At 40.1% G+C, this 24,032-nt stretch overlaps 2 protein-coding genes across 6 annotated transcripts; one reads left to right on the forward strand and one right to left on the reverse strand.

Moving 5' to 3' along the window:
- The first annotated feature begins 4,340 nt into the window (after window positions 1–4,340).
- On the forward strand, window positions 4,341–18,748 carry TAF5 (TATA-box binding protein associated factor 5). Its single transcript, XM_042907580.1, has 11 exons — window positions 4,341–5,041; window positions 7,348–7,585; window positions 11,334–11,649; window positions 12,417–12,580; window positions 12,684–12,819; window positions 13,462–13,582; window positions 14,466–14,595; window positions 16,120–16,284; window positions 16,892–17,069; window positions 17,231–17,408; window positions 17,693–18,748. Exons 1-11 carry the CDS (start codon window positions 4,480–4,482, stop codon window positions 17,908–17,910), a joined length of 2,406 nt encoding a protein of 801 aa, XP_042763514.1. The 5' UTR covers window positions 4,341–4,479; the 3' UTR covers window positions 17,911–18,748.
- Window positions 18,736–23,977, reverse strand: ATP5MK (ATP synthase membrane subunit k). Of its 5 annotated transcripts, none has more exons than XM_042907583.1 (5): window positions 23,877–23,968; window positions 23,214–23,498; window positions 20,751–20,846; window positions 20,570–20,662; window positions 18,736–18,839 (listed from the first exon to the last, which is right to left on the reverse strand). In XM_042907583.1, exons 3-4 carry the CDS (start codon window positions 20,835–20,837, stop codon window positions 20,573–20,575), a joined length of 177 nt encoding a protein of 58 aa, XP_042763517.1. In that variant the 5' UTR covers window positions 20,838–20,846; window positions 23,214–23,498; window positions 23,877–23,968; the 3' UTR covers window positions 18,736–18,839; window positions 20,570–20,572. The 5 variants fall into 5 exon arrangements, with proteins under 5 accessions (XP_042763517.1, XP_042763519.1, XP_042763518.1 ...); XM_042907585.1 differs by having other exon boundaries at window positions 23,214–23,344; window positions 23,877–23,964; XM_042907584.1 differs by having other exon boundaries at window positions 23,214–23,501; window positions 23,877–23,956.
- Between the last annotated feature and the right edge of the window lie 55 nt (window positions 23,978–24,032).

Consider the following 24,032-nt stretch of genomic DNA (forward strand, 5'->3'; position numbering starts at 1 on the left):
GAGCAAGGGGGCGTCCCCACTACTGTTTTCACTGCATATCCTCTTGCTTCTTGGCTCCACACTAGTTGCATTTTCAGGGAGTACACAGCAGAGCAGAAAATTAAAGCCCACTCCCTTTCCAGCTAGAGGACCAGAAAGAGAAGTGTTGGGGAGATTAAGGAGATCAACAAAATGGTTGCAAGTCCTATTGCAAGTCCTAGCTACTGCAATAAGACAAGAAAAATAAATAAAAGGCACACAGTAAAGGACATTGGAAAGGACATAGTAAAACTATTTGTGACATAATGAGAAATATCCATTTGGCCTCTGTGGGCCCCCACCCCCACCCCCAGCATATAAGGCACAAAATCTATGGAATCTCTTAAGTAATAAGTGTCTTTTTGTATGCTGAAGAGATGACTGGAGGTTGAAGACACCTGGATAGCCTCAGGATGAGGTCTGAAAAAAACCATGTGATTAGAGGGTTGGAACTTTCAGCCTGATCCCCCTGGTATGAGTTTAAACTTAGGAACCAAACAAGATGGTAAATTCACACTGGTGGCTGGTCTCCCCATCATACCCAACCTGAGGTGGCACCCAAATTGACACATCTGTAAAAACTGTGAAAATCCTGAGGATGTGTGTGTGTGCACATGTGTGCGTGCGAGTTGGCAAATGGGGTGATGGAGCCCAGACAGTGACACTATAGACTTTCCTCCTTTTGGTGCATCTCTCACCTTTTTCCAATGCTGGGCTTCTGCCTCTCCCTCTGGGTATACATATTAGCCAAGGTAGCTTATAGCTCCACTGAAATACAAATTAATCAAGAAAAGTAATGAGATATAGCAGGTGCAACTTGCATTGAAGTGAGAAACTGAAGAGTTTAGACTAGTTAAAACAGATTAAGTGCATCAGATGAAAATTTAAATAAATAATATCCCCCAAAAGAAAGGAGTTCATATTGGTTACATCACGGGTTGTCTATTTGGGCACTATTGACATTTTGGGCCAGATAATTCTTTGCTGTGGTGGGATGGGGCTGTCTTGTGAATTGTGGGAAGTCTAGCAGCATCCCTGGCTTCTACAGGCTAGATGCCAGCAGCACCACCGTGAGCTGTGACGACCAAAAACGTCTCTATATATTGCCAAATGTCCCCAGGAGGGACAAAATCTCCCAAATGGGTTAAAGCAGGATAATAAATCATGAATAACCAATTCAAAATACTATGAAAAATATACTGGTTGAAGTAAATAATTCAATAAATGGGTTATGTAGTAATATGGATCTCAGCCGAGAATGATTACACTGAAACTTCAGGTAGAGGAACTTTTCTAGAAGGTATAGGAAGGGGTAAATATGAAAATGTGAAAGCAGACCTAGAAGATAGAAATAAAAGCATTGGGGTGCCTGGGTGGCTCAGTCAGTTAAGTGTCCAACTCTTGGTTTCAGCTCAGGTCATGATTTCATGGTTTGTGAGTTTGAACCCCACATTGCACTCCGTGCTGACAGCCTGGAGCCTGCTTGACATTCTCTCTCCCTCTCTCTCTGCCCCTCACCTGCTCACTCTCTTGGTCTTTCTCTCAAAAATAAATAAATAAACTTTAAAGAAAGTAAAAAAAAAAAAAGAAATAAAAGTATCAATATCTGTACTATAAGAATACAAGAAGGAGAAAAATAGAAAGGAGAAAATATTTGTAGATATAATGTTTCCAAATTCCCAGAATTAAAAAAGAAAATCTCAGATTGAACGAGCGCATAAAGGTCCAATCAGAATAGACATGAAAAGTCCAACCCTTGACACATGAAGAGTAAAAGAAAGAACATGGAAGAGAAAGAGAAACAACCAGAGAGAGAGTAGCTCTTCTGTAAAGGAACAAGATACAGATTGACACTTGACTTCTTAATACACCCCAAGAAGAGAGCAGAAGGAGAAGGAGAGTAGGGATTAGAAAGGAAGGGGAGGGGTACCTGGGTGGCCCAGTTGGTTAAGCACCCAACTCTTGATTTTGGCTCTTGTCATGATCTCATGGTTCAGGAGTTCGAGCCCCGCATTGGGCTTTCCCTGTTCTGGATTCTCTCCCCCTCTCTCTCTGTCCCTCCCCCACTCACTCTCTCTAAAAATAGGTGAACAAACTTTTAAAAATTTAAAAAAAAAAATTAATTATTTATTTAATTTTTAATAATTATTTATTTAATTATTTAATTTTTAAATTATTTTTGAGAGCAAGTGTGAGCAGAAGAGGGGCAGAGAGAGAGAGAGAGAGAGGGATAGAGGATCCAAAGCAGGATCTGTGCTGACAGCAACAAGCCTGATGTGGGGCTTGAACTTCCAAACTGAGATCGTGACCTGAACCAAAGTCAGATGCTCAACCAACTGAGCCACCCAGGCACCTCTAGGTAAATAAAGTAAAAAAAAAAAAAAAAAAAAAAAGGGAAAAGAGAAACAAAAATTAAAAGTGGGCCTTGCAGTTATTCAATATACTTTACTGTGGTATAAAGTTCCAACCGAGACTTTTTGGAACTTAAGGGACAAAGCTAGGTGAAAGGTAGACCCTACAGAGGGAAAAGGGGTGGCTGTACCTTTGTGAGTCCCACTATCTGGGTTTCAGCTGTACAGATGGATCCAGTTTCCAGGATCTGATTCTCAGGACTAATGTCTGCACCAGAATGCTAATTTACTATTAGTAAGGGGGTAAAGTAACTTCCCAGGGAACAATAAACATGCCTGGGCTTGTTATTCATGGCATCCCTCAGCTAAGTGCTCAATAATTTACCAATTATCAAGTTAATTAGTGAAAACTGAATCAGAAAAATTAGTTGAATGATCCTAAGGAAAAGGACAAATTCTCCCCACCTCATAAGAGATTCAGGTTCTCTCTCTGTTGGTAAGTGCTGGGTAAATGCTAACCAACTCCTGCTCATCTTCCCCTCCACCCTCTCTTCCCCCATGTTCCATAATCTTACTTTAGATACACAATTAGTTAAGCTTCATATTTCAGTCTTAATATCACCCTGAACATCATAATTGGACTTTATCAAACATTTACAGGACACTTTTTAAGGTGAAGGAAAAGTAACCAACAGCTATTTATTACATGTTAGGTATTATATATACATTATCTCATTTAATCTTTACACAACTCTGTGAGGTAGGTACAATTATTATCCCTATTTTAGAAATTGGGCAACTTGAGTTAAGTAACTTGCTCCAGGTCATTCAGCTACTGAATATTGTTGAAGGAAGCCAGTAAGACCTAAAAACCAACAACTCGAATAATTGTGCTAGATTTTCCCAACTCCTTGGCTCACTTGTCTGCATCTAGCCCCCGAGTTGTGAGATTCAAATGAGATAAAATATGCAGCAGCGTTTTATAACCTGTGAAGCATTACAAAACGGCACATAATATTTTAAATACACGGTTAAAATACAGTTTATTTGTAACAAAAGATAACATAGCATGAATACAGATCGTACACATTTCTCAATGACAAAATTTAGGTACTCAACTTTTTATTGAAATATATAGGGGCGCCTGGGTGGCTCTGTCGGTTAAACTTCTGACTTTGGCTCAGGTCATGATCTCATCAGGTTCATGGGCTCAAGCCTTTGTTGGGTCTGTGCTGACAGCTCAGAGCCTGGAGCGGGCTTGGAATTCTGTGTCTGTCTTTCAAAAATAAACGTTAAGAAAATTGTTTTTAGGGGCACCTCGGTGGCTCAGTCCACTAAGCATCAACTCTTGATTTCAGCTTAGGTCATGATCTCACAGTTCGTGAATCTGAGCCCGGCGTCAGGCTCTGCGCTGACAGTGCAGACAGCTTGCTTGGGATTCTTTCTCTCCCTCACTCTCTACACCTCTCCTGCTTGCTGTCTCTCTCTCGCTCTTTCCCTCAAAATAAATAAATAAACTAAACCAAAATTTAAAATAACTATATATAACATACATGCGGTAAAGTTCACAAAACTTAAAGCGTGTAGCTTAATTTTTACAAAAGTAAAAGTTGAAAAAAAAAAAGTCACCACCACCCAGATCAAAAAACATTACCAGTATCTCAGAAGCTTCCTTCTGGCTACGTTTATAAGAGACCTGGATTGGAATCTTGACACTCACTTTCTTCTTGCCTGACTTTGGCAAGTTATTTTAACCTCTTTGGGTCTCGGTTCAGTCACCTGTAAAGTGAGGCTAACACTCCCTTCTAAGATTGTTGAATTAAAGGAGGTCATAAAATGTAAAATATCTCTCACAGTGCCTAAAAATAGCTGGTCTGAAATAAACGGTAATTATTACACGCAAATGCTATAGGCGGTCGCCACCTCCCACTTCCTGCCTTTCTGTCACTCACTTTTGAAAGTGCTCTTGTTCCCATTCTTTTTCGCCTTCTTTCTCGCCCCTCCTACTGCCGTATATTGCCTTCCCAAGCTGTCGTAAAACGCTCCTCCCCGCCCTCCATGTGGCGAAAACGCAATCACGCTTGACGGCGCGAGGTGGCTCAGCCGCAAGATGGCGGCGCTGGCGGAGGAGCAGACGGAGGTGGCGGTCAAGTTAGAGCCTGAGGGACCGCCGACGCTGCTACCTCCGCAGGCGGGGGACGGCGCTGGCGAGGGTGGCGGCGGCACTACCAACAACGGCCCTAACGGCGGCGGCGGGAACGTTGCGGCGGCGTCGTCGTCGGCCGGCGGGGATGGTGGGACCCCCAAACCCTCGGTGGCTGTCTCCGCCGTTGCTCCGGCGGGGGCGGCCACGGTGCCCGCTGCTGCTCCGGAGGCCGGAGCTCCCCACGACCGACAGACTCTGCTGGCCGTGCTGCAGTTCCTGCGGCAGAGCAATCTCCGCGAGGCTGAAGAGGCGCTGCGCCGTGAGGCCCGGCTGCTGGAGGAGGCAGTGGCGGGCACCGGAGTCCCGGGAGAGGCGGACGGCGCCGGTGCTGAGGCGGCTAGCGCGCTTCTCAGCCGGGTCACAGCCTCGGCCCCCGGCCCCGCTGCCACTGACCCTCCGGGCACCGGTGCTTCGGGGGTCGCCGCCGTCTCGGGCTTAGCGACAGGTCCTGCGGCTCCGGGGAAAGGTGAGCCGCGGAGTCCCGGGGAGGTAGGGCACGAAGGGGAGCAAGCCGGGAAGGCAGAGGCAGGCAGGCCTGCACCTCTGCGGGCTTGTTTTGAATTTCCTGGGCCCGCCTCTAGGACCACATGCCCGCCCCTTTCTCTAGTGCGCCGGCTGCGCAGTCAAACCCTCTTCCGAGCTGTCAGTTCCAGAGAGAGGCTGAAGAGAGCTGTTGAGCAGAGGGATGTCTGGGGAAGGTGGGCGCCAAGAGGCGAGGACCTTCAGGCTTTTGGCCCCTTTCCTCTTTTTTGGGCTCTTGAGCCTTGGCAGGTCTGCATTAACAATAATAATATTTGTACCTTTCTGTACTAGCTTCTTTAAGTAATTACTTAAAATATTTGATCTATCTTAATTCTCACAATTCCACTGTGAGCTAGACATTACCTCTATTTTGGAGATCAGAAAACGAACTGGGAGAGGCCAGCGGACCTTTGCTTTGGACCAAACAGCCAGTATTTCTCAAAATATAGGTTGTTACTAGTGGTAAACCTATAGGGGGATGCAGATTTCTGGGCATCACTTCAGACTTAGTGAATCAGATCGTGTAGAGGTGGAGTTTAAGAATCTCCATTTTTGAAAATATGTTTCCAAGGGGTATTAATGTATGGCAAAGTTTGAGAACCATTCATTTAGGAATAGGTTCAGACCGGGGTTCGGATTCTGTCTCTGTTGTTTTTACTTGCGTGATGTGATGCTGATTCTTCCTGAGTTTGAATTTTTTTTCTCTATTAAATGGGTTATACATATATACACATGGGTATATACACATACATACATATCTATACATACGTATCTACATACATACCTATAATATGTATATATTATATATATACGGATATTATATGTATATAAAATGCCTGGTACTGATAAGTTTATGTCTAGCACCTATCACCTGAGACCTCCCTCCCAGCCTTTACCTAGCAGCTGTTGTTGCAAAGTCCATGCAGTAAAATTCATACACAATATAAGGTCTCAAAGGTGATCCTGAGCTGATAATAAATGTTTGTTTAATTAAGTTGCCCAGGGTAGAGCCTCTAGCCAAATTAACCTGTATTTATGAAACCCAATCTTTGCGGCATTGCCAGACATGAAGTATGAATATATAGCATTGTATCCTGTAAATAGAAATGTGCAAAACTGTGATTGAGAGTAATCTTTTCTGAGTGCTAAATTTTGTGGATTAACTATAAGATGGATAAATTATGTTGATTATTTTTCTATAATATCTCATCTTTTTGGAAACTTGATCTGTCAAAATTCAGGAACCAATAAGGAGGAAAAAAAGCCATTACAGTAACCAAAAGAACTTATAACATTTGTGCATTTAAGAACACAGCAGTAGTATAATTTCCAACGATCAAACGCTGATTAGATTGACAGGTGTATCATTGTTTGGTGTTGCTACGTTACAAACAAATACTAATGTTTTCTTCCCTGGAATGTTTATGGGAATTATTTTAAGCATATAAAATTGAATTATCTGTTGGAAACATAAATAAGGCTAGTCCTTCCCATCCTTAAAATGCTTGCATTTTGTAAGGAGTGATTGATGTACACATATTCTACAGGACGGGATGTGTTACAGGAAAGTTACAAAATATGTGGATAGGTCAGAGAGCTGGGAATGTTATTTCAGGGCATGGCTTCGTGGTGGTGGGTGCCATTTACACTAAGCCTTGAGAGAAGATTAATATACTTGTTTGATTTGCACATGTCATGTTTTATGAAATTTGTCTTTAGAAAAAGGTAGCTGCAGGAAAAATATTGACCTGTTTTGTTATTGATTTGGAATTTTTATTTTAAGATATGGACAAGCTGAGGGGCACCTGGGTGGCTAAGTCGGTTGAGCATCTGACTGTTGATTTTGGCTCAGGTCATAGATCGAGCCCCACATTGGGCTCTGCACTGACAGTGTGAAACCTGCTTGGTATTTTCTCTCTTCCTCCCTCTCTGCCCCTCCTGTGCTTGTGCATGCATGTATTTTCCTGTGTGTGCGCATGCTCTCTCTCTCAAAATAAATAAATAAAAACATTTAAAAAAGAATCATTAACATTAAAACAAGAAGATATGGATAAGCCGAAGGAGTTTTGGATGGGTGACTGAAACAAGGTGAAAATTTCATTGAAAGATCATGTGATTGTGTTGGAGAAGAGTTTGGTGAGAGACAAACATTTGAGAAACCATTTACCTCTGGACCTTAGCAAAACAGTCTTAGTCATTTGGTGCTTATCAGGCCATTTTCTTGAAAGTTGTTTTTTGTGTTTTAAACAGTTGGAAGTGTAGCTGTAGAAGACCAGCCGGATGTCAGTGCTGTGCTATCAGCTTACAACCAACAAGGAGACCCCACAATGTATGAAGAATACTATAGTGGACTGAAACACTTCATTGAATGTTCTTTGGACTGCCATCGGGCAGAATTATCCCAACTCTTTTATCCTCTGTTTGTACACATGTACTTGGAACTAGTCTACAATCAACATGAGAATGAAGCAAAATCATTTTTTGAGAAGTATGTGAATTTTATATATATTATATATATAGCATATATATATATATATATATAATGTATATACACATCTGTAACCACACTAATGTAAGATTGTAACTCCAAAAGTATTTCATAAAGGAGAGGTACCTGGTGCTCTGAGAACCTAAACAAGGGGTTTGATCTAGTTGGAGAAGTCAGGGAAGGCTCCCAGAGGAAGTGATGCTTGAGGTAAGATCTGAAGATTGGGTAGGAGTTACCAGATGAAGAGAAGAGGGAAAAGCATATGTGACAGCTCTGGCAGGAGGGATCATGGTAGGTATAGAGATAAAAGAAGGCCAGCGTGGCTGGCGCAGAATATGGGGTTGGGTATAGTATAACATTAAGCTGGGCTGGAACAGGCAGGTTTTTGGGCCACGTTGAGGGTCTTTATTTATCCTGAGAGCAGTAGTGGGTGCATTGAGTAGGATTAGATTTGGTTGAGATACACTGAAAACTCAAAACAATAATGGCATAAATAAACTAAAAGTTTATTTTTTGCTTTTATCCTAAGAGCAATAGAAAGTGGTGTTAGGATTAGATTAGACCAAGAATGGCTGAAAACCCAAACAGCAGAGGCTTAAATATGATAAGTTTATTTCTCTCTCATAGAGGTAGGGCAGTCCAGGACTGGCATGGAGTCCTTGATCACCAGGGACTTAGGCTGTCTCGATCTCGTTGTTCTACCACCCTTGTCATGCAGCTTCCACCTGTGGCACAAGATGGCTCTTTGGTTCTAAGCCATCACATCAGTGTTACAGTGAGCAGGGAGGGCACACATCCTTCCTGGAAGTTGCACGCACTTTTTTTTTTACGTCATTAGTCAACGGCCACACTTACCTACAAGGGAGGTAGGAAATGTGGCCTTTGCCTAGGTGTTTATATGCTCATCTAATATTCAGGTATTCTGTTGTGGAGGAATAAAGAAAAAAAAAAAAGGATATTTGGGGACAGTGAGGTGTCTGTGCTACAAAGGTCATTGAAGGACCATGTCATTATTAGACTTGCTTTTTTTTTTTTTTTAAATTTTATTTTTTCTTAAAGTAATCTCTTCGCCTAAAGTGGGGCTCGAACTCACAACCCTGAGAAAAAGAGTTACATGGTCTACCAACTGAGCTAGCCAGACACCCCAATTTGCATTAAAAAATTTTTTTTTTAATATTTATTTATTTTTGAGACAATACGAGAGACGGAGTGCGAGCAGTGGAGGGGCAGACAGAGGGAGACACAGAATCTGGAGCAGGTTCCAGGCTCTGAGCTGTCAGCCCAGAGCCCGACGCAGGGCTCAAATTCACCAACCATGAGATCATGACCTGAGCCGAAGTCAGACACTTAACCGACTGAGCCACTCAAGCGCCCCCCAATTTGCATTTTGAAAGGACCTTTATGCAGTTGGGAAAATAGATAGTGGTAGAGAAACAGAGTGACTCTAGAGTGACCAGTTTTGGAGGTTATTTTAGTGGTTCTCAACTTGGGGTAATATTATTCCTTCTTTCTCCGGGCTATTTGAAAATGTGTGGAGGTGTTTTGGTTGTCATAATGACTAGGGTGGGGAAGAGCAGGTGGCTTAGGGATACGAAATATTCTAATATGTGTGTGTAATCCCACTAAGCAAAGAATTATTTGCCCCAAATTGTTCTGTTGAGAAACACTAGGCCAGGATGCAGTAGTGTTTGTGAAGGGAAGCAGACATATTGGTAAGGCAGTTGGCGATGGATTGGATATGGAGGTGAGGGAGATGAAGGCATTATTGCTAACCCCTAGGTTTCTGGCTCCCCCACCTGGATAGGGGTGCTCTTTGCTAAGATAGAAAACCCTTGAAGAGGACCTGGTTTGTCAGGTTGTGGAGTAATCTTGAGTTCAGATCTGAATATGCCTTTGACTCATTTAAGAGATGTCAAGTTGATAGGTGGATGATATATGAGGCTCTGGAGCTCAGAGGAGATGTAGGGACTGGAGCTATAAATTGCAGTTGTGTATAATATTGATGGATATGGATGAGATCATCTGGGGTGGGGGTAGGAGTATGAAGTAAATCAATAAAAGGGCTGTACTGAGCCTTAGGGAACTCCAGCATTTGGAGTGGAAGAGATAGAAAAAGAGTGTAAGAGATGGCCAAGTAGAAGAGGTATGCAAGGAGAGGTCAGAGAAGTAGAAGGAAAAGCAGGAGGGTATTGAGTTTTTGTATATGTGCTGCCTAAGCAAGCGCAGAGGGTTTTGAGTTTTAGAAGCCAAAGAAAGGAGGGGTGCCTGGGTGGCTTAGTTGGTGAAGCGGCTCAGGTCAGGATCTCGTGGTTCGAGATCTCTTCCCCTCCCCTGCTTGTGCTGTCTCTCTCTCTCTCAAAAAAATGAATGAACATTTAAAAACTTAAAAAAAAAAAAAAAGAAGCCAAAGAAAGGAGTGTTTAAAAAGGAGGTGGTACTTAACAGTTTGAATGAGAGCACTTTAGTACAAGCAATAGATCCAAAAGCCAGGACTTGTCAGATAACACAAGTAATAGCAATAGATGAGTAATAGAACTTGGGACCCCTAGCTTCTATGCCATTCGTTATTGTATAAATGCCTAATAGAAGGTTATAAAGTAAACGTTCTATAGCTCAGTGTTGTTGAAAAAAGAACAGAGGCTGATGATGACAACTTCTACTGTAAGCTAATTTTTCTTACAGTGTTGTCATCAAAAAACCTCTTCCTCTCCCAGTCTAATGGGGTAGCCATCTCCTCACGTGGGAAGCTGGAATATCACAGAGGACTCTGTCTCCTTGTTATGGACGGTCTCAACCCTTGCCCAGACACCATGCTCAGATGAGGTTACAGGCAGTGACCGATGTGAACACCAAGAGGCTGAGATTCCTAATTTCACTCAAATCTTGACAGAAACCTTAGTTCATGTCTTGACGAGTCATAGCAGGGTAACACAGGTAACAGTTTAGGAATGTATTGACTGTTTATCAGAGCTAGATTATATTATTATGTTTAGTCATTGTTCTCTAATTGTTTTTGCATTGTTTGCTGCTCTTAGTGAGTGCCAAATATATAATCTTTAATTTTACTTTATCAGGAAAATTGAGATTTGTAGAAACAAAAGTACATTTAAATTTACTAATTGTCACCAAGGCTGAAAGCTTTACTTAATTACCTTTGGTAATGGTGAGTAAATGGAAGTGTTCATTCTTTGGCATCCACATTTGTTTGTCCTTTAGTTATATTATTATACTGATGTTTAATAAATATGTCTGGTATTAAGAATATAAGAAATCATTGAAAATGGGTGAGTTTTATGAGGATGACATGTATTGATTATTGTTAAGAAGCTGAGTGATAGGTTCATTGAGTTAATTATACTAGTTTCTATTGTGTATGTTCAAAACTTTCCATAATAAAAAGTTTTTAAAAGTGGGTTTTGAGAGGACATAAAATTTAGTAAAGCAAGAATTCTAATTCATATGTTTACCAGTGGTAGATATGTTTCATTCACTTAAGGTATTTATTTCAGATTCTCTTAAAATGTTAATGATACATTTCACTAGAGAATTAAAATTTTTAAATTTCAGGATGAATTCAGAAACTGAATTGTAATCATTTTGAAATGAGTTACTTCTGATCCTGTAGCTTAGTCCAGGATTATTCAGACTGCTACATTGAAAATATTCTGGGATGTTTATAAATATATGGGGGAGAAAAGATCCCTTAATGATTACATTGAAAAATGACTTTTTAAAATCACTGAAACAGGTTCCATGGAGATCAGGAATGTTATTACCAGGATGACCTACGAGTATTATCTAGTCTTACCAAAAAGGAACACATGAAAGGGAATGAGACCATGTTGGATTTTCGAACAAGTAAATTTGTTCTGCGTATTTCCCGTGACTCGTACCAACTCTTGAAGAGGCATCTTCAGGAGAAACAGAACAATCAGATATGGAACATAGTTCAGGAGCACCTCTACATTGACATCTTTGATGGGATGCCGCGTAGTAAGCAACAGATAGATGCGATGGTGGGAAGTTTGGCAGGAGAGGCTAAACGAGAGGCAAACAAGTCAAAGGTATGGGAATAAACCTAAGAACTATGTAATGCAGATTATGAAAAACTGTAGCATTTCCATCTCCATAATTTACACATTTTTCTTATAGCTAGTTTGGGAATAATTGTACACTATATACTAAGTTTCATGATCTAAGGATGCTGTATAGATGAGAATTTGGGAATGGTTGCATTGAACAGAACCCTGACTACAGTGGCTGAAACAAGTGAGGGATTTTGCATACATATAATGAATTGCAGAGAAAAGCCCTCTTGGACTCGCATGAGGGCTCCACAGTGCCATCAAGGAGCCTGGCTCCTTCTAGTTTCTGCTCCACCATCTTTAGAATGTGGCTTGCTTCTTTGTGCTCACAGATGGCTGTTGCAGCTCCAGCACTGCACCTACATTCCAGGAAGCCTGAAGGGGGAGGACAGAAGGCATATCCCTGCTAAATCTCTTTTGTTATCAGGAAAACAATATTTTCTTCCTAAAATCTTACCCAGTATATTTGTGGGTTCATCTATTGGCCAGAATGACATTATATGGCTATTCCTAGCTGCAAAGGATTCTGGGAACAGAAATTATTTCACTGAGCATATTGCTGTTCCAGCAAAATCAGGGTTCTGTTAGTAAGGAAGAGGGATTGGCTATTGGGTAGAAAACTACAGAATCTGCTTCAGGATATAAATTACTGTATTGTAATTGTGATTCATCCTATCAAGATATGAAAAGGATATATCAATGAGTGAAATACTCATTTCAAAAATGTTGGCGTGTTTGACTTCTAGGTATTTTTTGGCTTATTAAAAGAACCAGAAATTGAGGTACCTTTGGATGATGAAGATGAAGAAGGAGAAAATGAAGAAGGAAAACCTAAAAAGAAGAAACCTAAAAAAGATAGTATTGGGTCCAAAAGCAAAAAACAAGATCCCAATGCTCCACCTCAAAACAGGTGAGGAAAAAACTTCAGGAACATGTGTAGAGGTATAAGGTGATATATTGTTGTAGAGAATTCAGTAATTCAGAGTACTTTTCAGTCTGTTTTTCTTTTACAGAATCCCTCTTCCCGAGTTGAAAGATTCAGATAAGTTGGATAAGATAATGAATATGAAAGAAACCACCAAACGAGTACGCCTTGGTCCAGACTGTTTACCCTCCATTTGTTTCTATACATTCCTCAATGCTTACCAGGTTGGTGAGATCGTTGCGCAATTTCTGCCTGGAGAGGCATGTAAAATGGTGACTTACCATTAAAAGAAACCTAGATGTGTTAACTTAAACGGAGTTTTCTTTTTTAAACTCTTGATGTAAATATAGCTTAAAGACAGAAGTTAGACAAGGATAATTGGACGCTGCTTGGAATAGCTAGAAGGCAATGTTGAAAAGACCTTTAGCAACTTGTAGATGCCAGAATCTTGGTTATGTGTGTGTTGTTTCACTGATTATAATTCTGCTTGTCTTTGAGGAGGAAACTGTGTAGTTAATCTCTCTTTAACTTGGCTTACCTACTTAATAAACTTAATACTTTTTATTAAGGATTCTGTCTTTATAGACTGTTTATAATCTTTTGAGGATATAATTAGCAAAGTACAAAAATGACTAACGTTTTCTTTGTATCATGTGCTCCTAATTTGGAGGGCGTAAAGGGGTGAATGATGACGTGTTCTCAAAGTAAATACTTTCAAACAGTGGGTTTCCTTGGAGAATGAAATCTCTAATGGTATTTTATATGAGAAAAAGAGCTATCATTATGTATTCTCTAACATGTAATTGTAATTTTTTCCCCCTAAGACATTATTGTTTAGTACAAAGTTTTTATTTTTTCATTGGCAGGGCCTCACTGCAGTGGATGTCACTGATGATTCTAGTTTGATTGCTGGAGGTTTTGCAGATTCAACTGTTAGAGTGTGGTCTGTGACACCCAAAAAGCTTCGTAGTGTTAAACAGGCAGCAGGTAACTGAGATGACCTGTTAGGATGTGAACTTGTCCTTAGTTTACACCAATCTGGAATTCAGGGAATATAACACAAGAGACTGTGATCTTAGCAGAATTTCACTTTAACTCAAAATGTTAACATTCCCAGGGTGCCTGGCTGGCTCAGTCGGTGGAGCATGTGACACTTGATCTCAGGGTTGTGAGTTCAAGCTCCATGTTGGGCATGGAGCTTACTTAAAAACAAAACAACAACAACAACAAAAAAATGCTAATGTTCCCAACAGTGAAAAGTGCATTGGAGTGGCAATTAGGAGACAGGGGTACTAGACCGGTTTAACTTCTCTAGGCCTCAGTTTTCTCATCTGTAGGATGAGAGGATTGGGTTGGAAAACTCCTTAAGGTTAAAAATCTACTTTTATGACTGCCTGTTAATTTAAAACATGCCTTTAAAGTAAATACTGGGATTGTACTTTCTGTTTTAAACATAAAAATGGCTAAAAAAGAAATAGGGTTAGGATTTCACTTTAAAGAAAGTTTCTTGCTAAATGTATTGTTTAAACAAGAGAATACATTTTCAAAAAATTTTTAATATTTCCATAGTTTTCATTTGTGTAGAACATTATGATAGAGTGGTTACTTTGAGTTTCAATCATAGTTCCCACATGGAGTAGCTCTGTGCACTCTGGCAAATTTTTAACTATCCTGAACCTCAGTTTCCTCTTCTATACACTGGGCTGATATCACCTAATTTAGAGGTATTAGCAGTGGTTGGTATGTAAGAGGAGCTGTTCAAATGTTAGTTCTTCTCCTAAACAATGATTTGATTGCCTTAAAATGTTCTAATGAATATACTTTTTAAGTGAATGTGGTTTTAAAAATCAGTATTTCTGCACCATTTTAGATCTTAGCCTCATAGACAAGGAATCAGATGATGTCTTAGAAAGAATAATGGATGAGAAAACAGCAAGTGAGTTGAAGATTTTGTATGGTCACAGCGGACCTGTCTATGGAGCCAGCTTCAGTCCAGATAGGTAAAATACAAACAAAAAATGAAATACTGCTGCATTATAAAATTTGAGATTATAAAAGTTAAGTACTGGAAACGGGAAAAATTCTGTTAGAAAAATCTCATGGTTGCCTCTCACGCATTATCTGTTAGACTCTTGCCATTTGCTAATTCATCTTGGGGTATTGGTATACAAAGTAGCAACTTTATACCTAAATTTATAGACTCGAGATGCACGGCTTCCAGGTTTGTTGGCCTTAAAAATTGGCTTTAGTTTTTGTATAACCCCGATAGGAGGTGAATTGCTTCTTTGGGTTCTTGTCTTGGGTTTGTGGCTACTGCCATATTCCATCATCTCCAAATTCTGAACAAATTCCTGATATTAAAGGTTATTAGATGTCAGTTGAAGAATTTGTATAATCAAAAGAACTAAGGATACTGAAAAGGGAATTTGAAACCCACAAATAGGTATTTACTTATTTTTCATGATCTCTGACATTCTGTAGAAATGGAAGGGAATTTTATAATACCATTTGTATCTTACTTGGATAATAGCTTTCAGTCCACTAAGATTTTCATCTTTATGAAACCTTGAGAATGAAACTTTGATAGGGTTTAGACAGATGAAACATTTTTACCGGAGGGAAACCTCTGATTTCAGTGAAAACCATAACTTTCTGAGTTGTTCAGCTTTTGTATTTATCTCTGAGAAGGGTAAACTATTATTTACAGGGCTATAGTGTTTTCGTTTTTGTTTTTTTTGTTGTTGAAAAGACACTTCCTTTTGGGGCATCTGGGTGGCTCAGTCAGTTTAAGCGTCCTGACTCTTGAGCTCAGTTCAGGTCTTGCTCTCAGGGTCGTGAGTTCAAGCCCTGCATTGGGTTCTGTGCTGGGTGTGAAGCCTACTTAAAAAAGTTTTTTTTAACGTTTATTTATTTTTGAGACAGAGAGAGACAGCATGAACGGGGGAGGGTCAGAGAGAGAAGGAGACACAGAATCTGAAACAGGCTCCAGGCTCTGAGCCATCAGCACAGAGCCTGACGTGGGGCTTGAACTCACGAACCGCGAGATCATGACCTGAGCCGAAGTTGGACGCTTAACTGACTGAGCCACCCAGGCGCCCCAAGACACTTCTTTTAAATGCTTATATTAAGTCATACAGGATAGGAAAATAGCATCTTCATTTTAAAGTAAAAAATTGTTGAATTTTAAGTAACATCTCGTATCACATTTCTGTTTTTCTCAATTGAACTTCTTGACCATGTTTTTTGTTGGTACTCTTTGGTATAATTTTTTATAAGAACTGTGACTTTTCCAATATACTTTTAAAAATAACGTAACCTCATTCAGTAGGTGCCTAGATGTATAGTGTCACAGCTAATGTTAGTTTGGTTAGTACTTTCAACTTTTGTTATCTACTGTGAATTCCATGTATGAAGTAAAAGTGAGATGTCTCAGCTGTTATTTAACATACTCAAATGTACAGAGAAACTGGACAGGTAACTAAGTTATGCTGGGAGTCAAATGTATTAACCTTCTCTTCTTGCAGGAACTACTTGCTTTCTTCTTCAGAGGATGGGACTGTTAGATTGTGGAGTCTTCAAACATTTACTTGCTTGGTGGGATATAAAGGACACAACTACCCAGTATGGGACACACAGTTTTCCCCATATGGCTATTATTTTGTGTCAGGGGGCCATGATCGAGTAGCTCGGTAAGAACATTGTGATCTTATGACTGGCAGAATGGTTACTTTTTGGGAATTACAAACTCCAGCCAAACTCATTTTCACTCCTATTATTTGGGATCAACTTTTCAAGAGTGTCAATGTTTATAGCTCCTTATTTGAAAATGAATTTGGGAGAAGTATTACTATGACTGCAGTTATGTCTATACCAAGATTAAGAGTCCTGCTTTTTTTCCTCAAGCTAGCTTATTAACATGCTTCCAGCCCCTCCCTTAGCTAGATGCTAAACCTTGTCTTTCACAACCATTATGTGTGCCCCTGTTTTCTTGTGATCTCTTGTTCAGGATGAGGTAACTCAGATTAGAAACTAATTTTGTGGAAGCCAAAACTAGGGAAAAATACTTTTCTATAGGTTAGACTAGGAATTGGGATAAAGAAAGGGGGGTACAGAGAACTACAGAATTAAAAAAAAATTTCGTCTCAGTCATTCCATTTTCTTTACCTCAGTCAGGTAGCTAGTGAAGGGTCCCCCATTTGGAGCTAACATTTCACATGGTGTTTCTATTATTTATGTTTGAATTTTGGTAGTTAACTATTAACTATCATTTGTTGCGTTCAATGTATTTTTTAAAAGGCTCTGGGCTACTGACCACTATCAGCCTTTAAGGATATTTGCTGGCCATCTTGCTGATGTGAATTGTACTAGATTCCATCCAAATTCTAATTATGTTGCTACGGGCTCTGCAGACAGAACTGTGCGACTCTGGGATGTCCTGAATGGGAACTGTGTAAGGATATTCACTGGACACAAGGTATTTTACACATACAAGTTTGCTTCTGAGAGAATATTTTAAAAATTAACCAGTGACACATTTTAAAGAAACTACTCATTCCACTAAGCTTTAAAATTCTAGCTTTGTCTTATTTTCTCATTTTTTAACCTTTTGGTTATTTCTATGGACTTCTTTTCTAGGGACCAATTCATTCCTTGACATTTTCTCCCAATGGGAGATTCCTGGCTACAGGAGCAACGGATGGCAGAGTACTCCTTTGGGATATTGGACATGGTTTGATGGTTGGAGAATTAAAAGGCCACACTGATACAGTTTGTTCACTTAGGTTTAGTAGAGATGGTGAAATTTTGGCATCAGGTAAATGACTAGAAATGACTTTGTGGTAAAGGGATGGTATGTTGAAATGAAACAGGAGTATTGACTATGTTAGGTTTTGCTTCTCTTAGCCATGATTCCAGTCAACATGTGTGTTGACTTCTCGGGTTAAACTGCTTGAATGGTCCTTTAGAAGGAAGAGTTATTAATCAAGTAGATTTTGTTCACCAGAAATATACAGTAAATATAGGAAGTATATTTGACAAAAATGTCAGAATCTAAATATGGTAGATGCTACTAAATGGTTTCCTTTGATTTCCCTGTAGGTTCGATGGATAATACAGTCCGGTTATGGGATGCTGTCAAAGCATTTGAAGATTTAGAGACCGATGACTTTACTACAGCCACTGGGCATATAAATTTACCTGAGAATTCACAGGAGTTATTGCTGGGAACATATATGACCAAATCAACGCCAGTTGTACACCTCCATTTTACTCGAAGAAACTTGGTTCTAGCTGCAGGAGCTTATAGTCCGCAATAAACCATCGGTATTAAAGACCTTTTGGAAGCTACGGTTTGAAAAAGGGAGACTAAAAGCAAATACCTCAGTGATTAATATTTAAGCTACAAAGAATGTTTTGTCTATATGGATCTGGAAGGATGCTGCTTGAAAAATCTGAACAGGACAGTTCCACATTTCTATAGCAACCACATTTAACTAATTTCCGTTAGTTGAATAAGAGGTATTATGTTCGTGGAGGGGACATTTATGGTGCTTTGGATTGTGTGGAAACTATGCATTTTCTGTTCAAATGCTATTTTAATTTATTATGTTTAGAAAAAAATCAATTACAATAATTCATCCTGCTTCAAGATTCAAATCAAGTAATATAATACCATCTTGAATTTTAGCTGAAGAACTCTATGAGCATGTATGTTTCTGCTGTAAAAATGTAGTTACTGTATGGCACTCAAGTACTATGTTAAATGATCCACTAACCTTTTTGCTTGGCCCATGACTAGTGGAATGTACGTTACTGGGTAGGGTGAACTACAGTTCCTTTCTAAGTACTAGATGAAGTACAACCATCCAATGCCATCTGAATTTGTAACTGTTGGATTATGAGTGCACCCACTCTATAAACCAGGTGAAGAAATTTAGCTTCCATGTTCTACTTCAGCTAAAACAACTACATACAACCTAGTACACTTGAAGTCAGACAGACATTTCAGTTGCTTACCTCCAGTACTGAGCCTTGCTTTGGGAAACTAAAAGATTTAGACCAAGTCACTGCCAGTTTTTTGCCTTCGTTGCATTTTGTACAGTTTTTATATTTTTGATATCTTGTAAATAAAGACAACCAGCTTTTCCAGGTTCATAATTTATTGTACAAATTGAGTATCATATGATGAGTTGACATTAGCTTCTCCAGGCATGGGAACTTAACAGATGAGGTACACTTTAAAATCCTATAAACAAAACAAAAATAGTTTAGACACAATTGTGCTCAACCCTACTTTTAAGACAGTCAGTAATTATAAGGACTATCCATGAAGCCCCTGAAATTGAATGCAAATTCATGAGATTCTCAGAGTCAGTAACCACCCCAAAATGAAGATGTCTCTCAGCTTAATACAATTTAACCTAACATTTCACCTTTAACAAAAGAGCTGCTACGAATTCACTATGATACTGAACGTATGCTATTGGAAAAGTCTAGGTGCAAAGTAACATTTTAAATAGTGGAAAGTAATCTGTTACTTAGTATCAGAGATAAAATTTCTCCATATTTATAATGAGAATACTACCACCCTCCCAAAGTTGGGAGGTACCTAATGGAAAACTGGGCAAATACTATCTGTTTGTCAGGAATAAGCCATGGGCCACTGTATTCTGGAATAATAGTCAACAGTTTTGACCTGGAAAAACCCTTATGATCAGAGGAAAAACTTTCTGTGGAGAGTTACATTAAAGATCTGGGTTTTGGGTTTTGTGCACATTATCTACTACCAAAACAAATATTCATTCACTTAAGCATGGGCAAATGGAGATTGTGGGGCACCATAAGAAGAAAATAAAATCTATGGGAATTTAAGGAAAAAATAAAATTGCTTATATAAAAATTAGAACCAGCAAAAGATAGATTTGTAATGTATTTAAAAGGTTGGCTAATAATTATTACAGATTATATAAGAGAAAGTCTTCACAAAGACTTCACAATTGTTAAATGAGAAAAACAAATGAAGAGGATGTTAAGAAAAATACAAATGCCAAACAAATGGAAAAAATGTAGTTTCATTAAAGAGACAAATTAGAGGTGCCTGGGTGGCTCAGTCGGTTAAGTGACTGATCCCTGGTTTTGGCTCAGGTCATGATCTGACAGTTTTAGGGTTCCAGCCCCACATGGGGTCCATGCTGGCAGCGTGGGGTCTGCTTGGGATTCTCTCTCTCTGTCCCTCCCCTGCTCGTTGGATTAGGAGTGCAAAATAAATCAACTTAAAAGAGACAAAGTATTTTCACTCATCAAATGAGCAAAAATCAGAAACTGATTATTATTCAACATTGGCTAGTCCAAAAGAGATACTCTCATACTAAGCTGGGTGCCCCACAACCTTTGGAAAAGCACTTAAGCCTAAAACAATCATACAACATTTCACGCTCAAAAGTGTTCAATGTAATGTTATTTATATTTGAAAAATTCTAACAGGAAACATATAAATCATATATCACAGGGCGCCTGGGTGGCCCAGTCAAGCATCTGACTTTGGCTCCGGTCATGATTTCATGGTTTGTGAGTTTCAGTCCCACATCAGGCGAGTCCCACCTGCTTCAGGTGAGTCCCACTTCTGTCTCTGCCCTTCCTGGGATTCTCTCTCTGATCCTCTCTCACTTGTGCCCTCTTTCTCTCTCTCTCAAAAATCATATATCCATAAACACTCATGCATTCAAATAATAGATAACATATTTGCTATAAGACAGTATTACAGACATGATTCATAGCCACTGGAAACCAAATAAAAAAAAACAAAAAGCCAAACCAAAATGTTAACAAAAATCGTCATGGTAATGGGATATGAACAATACTTTCCTCTTTTTCTTGTATATAATTTTGCACAACGACAACTATTTACTTTCATAGTGAGGGAAAAATGCTAACAACAAAATGTCTAACTTACAAACTTAAATGTAAACTCCTTACTGTTTATGTTGCTTTCACAGCTGGTGTTTTTTTAGACCTTAACTTGAAGTACAAGACCATCAAAGCGATGCCTCCATATGTGGCCAGTACACACTAAAAAAGAAAGGACAAAGTAAACAAGAGCCATTGCCATCTCTATTATTCTAAAACATAATTGCTGAAAGGTATCATTAATACTCACATTCATTCTACCTGTGAGAGTGTAAGAGTTGAAATATTTTTTGATACCAGTGAATTGGAATTGGGCATCAGTTTCTGGTCCTGCCATGATTTCAATCTTTTTTTAAAAAAAAAGAAAAAAAGAAAAAAGCAACAATAAATGGGTTGGATCCAATTTAAAAGAAAAAATATTTTTTTTAATTTAAAGATTTTATTTTTTTAAAGTAATCTCTACACCCAACATGGGACTCTAGCTCACAACCGAGATCAAGAGTTGCATGCTCCACTGACTGAGCCAGTCAGGCGCCTTCACTCCCCACTTTTTTTTTTCTAGTTTAAAAACCTGAAAAGTCATTGCACAGAAGTATTATAAATTTTTACATATGTCTTGCCCAACACAGTAGCAGTAAAGATGGTGGAAAAAGCCTTACTGATAAGACTACATTTCAGAAAGAAGACTTTGCCTTGGTTGCTACTATACAACATTCCAGAAGATACATCAAATCACCCAGCACAGGAAGAAAATACAGTATTCTCTAAGTCCACCCTCTAACCCAATGCTGCTCGATATTTTCATTCCTGGCTCTAGCTATACCATGTTACATCGTGCATGGAATCAATCAGTTTTAAGAGTCAAGTTGGAGCTTGTGATACATTTCAAAGTTTCTCAGAAGGGTAACCATCAACAAAACAGCTCAATTCACAACCCCTTTCACAATTTGTCCCGTATGGGAAGGAAGAGGAGGGATCAGAGGCCTATTCAATCAGAAATTCTGGGGCCCAGCAATCTGTTTTAATATGCCCTCTAGGCGTTTCTGATGTAAGCTAAAGTTTGAAAGACACTGCAGGAATAGAAAACCAAGTACTTGTTAGTAATTATGTAGGAAAAAAACTCTGGAAAAATATGCAAGCTTTTAGGAAGACTTATATCTATAGTACCTATATTTTACACAGGCATATATTTGTTATAATAAAAAATAACAAAGGCACATTCAAAGGTCACCAAAACACTTGAAAATTCGTATGTGTGACCGCCTATCTACCACGACCGACGCCACGCCGAGTCGATTGGCAACATAGACGAGCCGGTCGAGGTCCGGTCGAGATTGGTAGGCAGTGGCAGTGACTCAGCTGGCTCTTGATGAAATGAAGAGGGAGAGAACTGCGAGGAAGTCGTTGCTATGGAAACTGGCACTCACCAGTTTACCATTCAAAGGCCTTCAGAGGCTTTCATGTGCATAGAATTGGCAATGAAAATTTGGACAAATGACCGTAATTCTGAACACTGTTTCAATAAGGTTCTTGGAACAATGAAGGAAATCCAAACTTCCGTGAGCCCCCTCTGGGGCCTTGGCCTTTCCAGCTCAAGTAGGAAAATCTCCATTAAAGTAAATCTTTATAATGTAGCTCTTATATTAACTGTTTCCTTTTACTAGACTTATTAAAGGCATATTTTTCCCCCGCATTCATCTTCATGATACACTTTTGGATTCTTTTTTTATTTAAAAAAAAAATATATATATATTTTTTTAACATTTATTTTTGAGACAGAGAGAGACAGAGCATGAATGGGGGAGGGTCAGAAAGAGGGAGACATAGAATCCGAAACAGGCTCCAGGCTGTCTGAGCTGTCAGCACAGAGCCCGACGCGGGGCTCGAACTCACGGACCGTGAGATCATGACCTGAGCCGAAGTCGGCCGCTTAACCGACTGAGCCACCCAGGCGCCCCTACACTTTTGGATTCTTACGGTATTAAGTAGGTTTCTAGGAGAAACCCTACATAAAACAGAAGCTTAACTTTATCAAATTATTAACTGATAACCCCATGACCTTGTGCCTAACAAAAAGTTTTAAGAGGGTGTGGTGTCCAAATGAAACAATACTAAAGTAGTTTAAATTTCTCTTTACACTTTATAGGAGGAAGGCTGGGATGTTCCACAGAAGACTAATTTTGACTGCAAGGAAGGGCATGGCATAGGAACTGAAATTTAGTCTGGGTCTTAAGACTCTTGTGAAGCTCACGTGAGAGGGAAGCAGGAGTGGAGAGTAAAAGGTTGCTGGTGAAATAAACAATTGGAGAAAAGCCTACAAGCACTTGGGTCTGCGCCCTTCAGCAAACCGCAGGTTACTTTTGGACAAATATCAGGAACCCTTGTGCTAGAGCACCCTTTATGGAATAACTGACACTGAAACCTTATTCCTTTTTAAATCCTACAAAGTTTAGGAAGCCATAATAATAATGGAGGAAATTACTTAAGACTAATAATGTACTAATTGTTAAATGGTAGCCCGTGGAGAAACCTAAGCAAGGGGTCTTGCTCTTGTTTCTAATTAACCGGGCCACCTTTGTTAAACATTAAGCCTTCCACGTCTTTTTTCACCTGTGAAAATGGGCATTTCAGAAAAGGCCCGAAGTGACCAACTGCCCTCCCTACTTTCTCTGTTTCTTGAAACTGCAATTTTCCTGTCTGACTGGACACCTACCTGGAATGGTGAGATCACGAGGTAAAAGGAGGCAAGGTCGAGAGCCACTCGGGGACCAGAAGCAGCCTCTTGCACTTCAAGGAGTGTACAGCTCTCTCTGTTCTGGCTACCTCCTAGGAAAGGCCTTCCGGCTGATCGGACATAAACTGAAATCTAACCCGGTTACTGCGGGCCTGGTGAACTGCAGGGGCCGGGCCACACACACTCTCGCTTTGACAAAGGCTGCAGCGCAGCTAAAGGAGACCTTGCTCGTCAGCTCCCTAAGCACCGCACAGTGGAAGCAAACTGCTATGGGCACAGAGGAAGAGGTTAATTGGGCCACAGGCCCGAGTTCCATTCAATATTACTTCGCTGGTGACCTTGGGGGACTCCCTTCGCTGCGGGCCTCGTTGTCCTCCATTGTAAGATACAATTTAAGGGCCTTCGGGGACCCTGGGAGCTTCTGGGATTTCCTATCCGTCTCGCCCCGAGGCTTTCCAGGCGAGTCCGACCCCTCGCGCCCCGGCCCTCGTTATGTCTAATTTCTTTTCCATTCTCCACCCTTCTCGCACCCGAAAGTGAAAACCTAGCGGTGTTCCCGGATCAGGAACGGTGGGATTTTTATGCCGGCCCCGCAAAGCGGAGGTTTAAGGCCTGAGCCCGGGTTCCCCTCCACACACCGACCTTGCAAAAGACACCAATTCCGCCGGCTGTGTCCTTCGACCTACGCAGCTACCCCGCCACCGGCCGGAAGAAGCCACCTCCCCCCGCCCGCGTTCAACAGGCCACAGAAACTCAGCCTTCAGTGACGATTGGCTACGGCTCGGAGTCCCGCCCTTC

The sequence above is a fragment of the Panthera leo genome, chromosome D2 (assembly GCF_018350215.1).
Source record: "Panthera leo isolate Ple1 chromosome D2, P.leo_Ple1_pat1.1, whole genome shotgun sequence".
Taxonomy (NCBI): Eukaryota; Metazoa; Chordata; class Mammalia; order Carnivora; family Felidae; genus Panthera; species Panthera leo.

What these genes read in the sequence shown, in the direction of transcription:
- ATP5MK (XM_042907586.1), bottom strand. Translation starts at nt 20,837, where the DNA reads ATGGCAGGACCAGAAACTGATGCCCAATTCCAATTCACTGGTATCAAA. An exon ending in CTCTCACAGGTAGAATGAAT is followed by an intron (nt 20,663 to 20,750) that starts GTGAGTATTAAT and finishes TTTCTTTTTTAG; the next exon opens with TGTGTACTGGCCACATATGG.
- TAF5 (XM_042907580.1), top strand. Translation starts at nt 4,480, where the DNA reads ATGGCGGCGCTGGCGGAGGAGCAGACGGAGGTGGCGGTCAAGTTAGAG. An exon ending in TCCTGCGGCTCCGGGGAAAG is followed by an intron (nt 5,042 to 7,347) that starts GTGAGCCGCGGA and finishes TGTTTTAAACAG; the next exon opens with TTGGAAGTGTAGCTGTAGAA. An exon ending in GGCCATGATCGAGTAGCTCG is followed by an intron (nt 16,285 to 16,891) that starts GTAAGAACATTG and finishes ATTTTTTAAAAG; the next exon opens with GCTCTGGGCTACTGACCACT.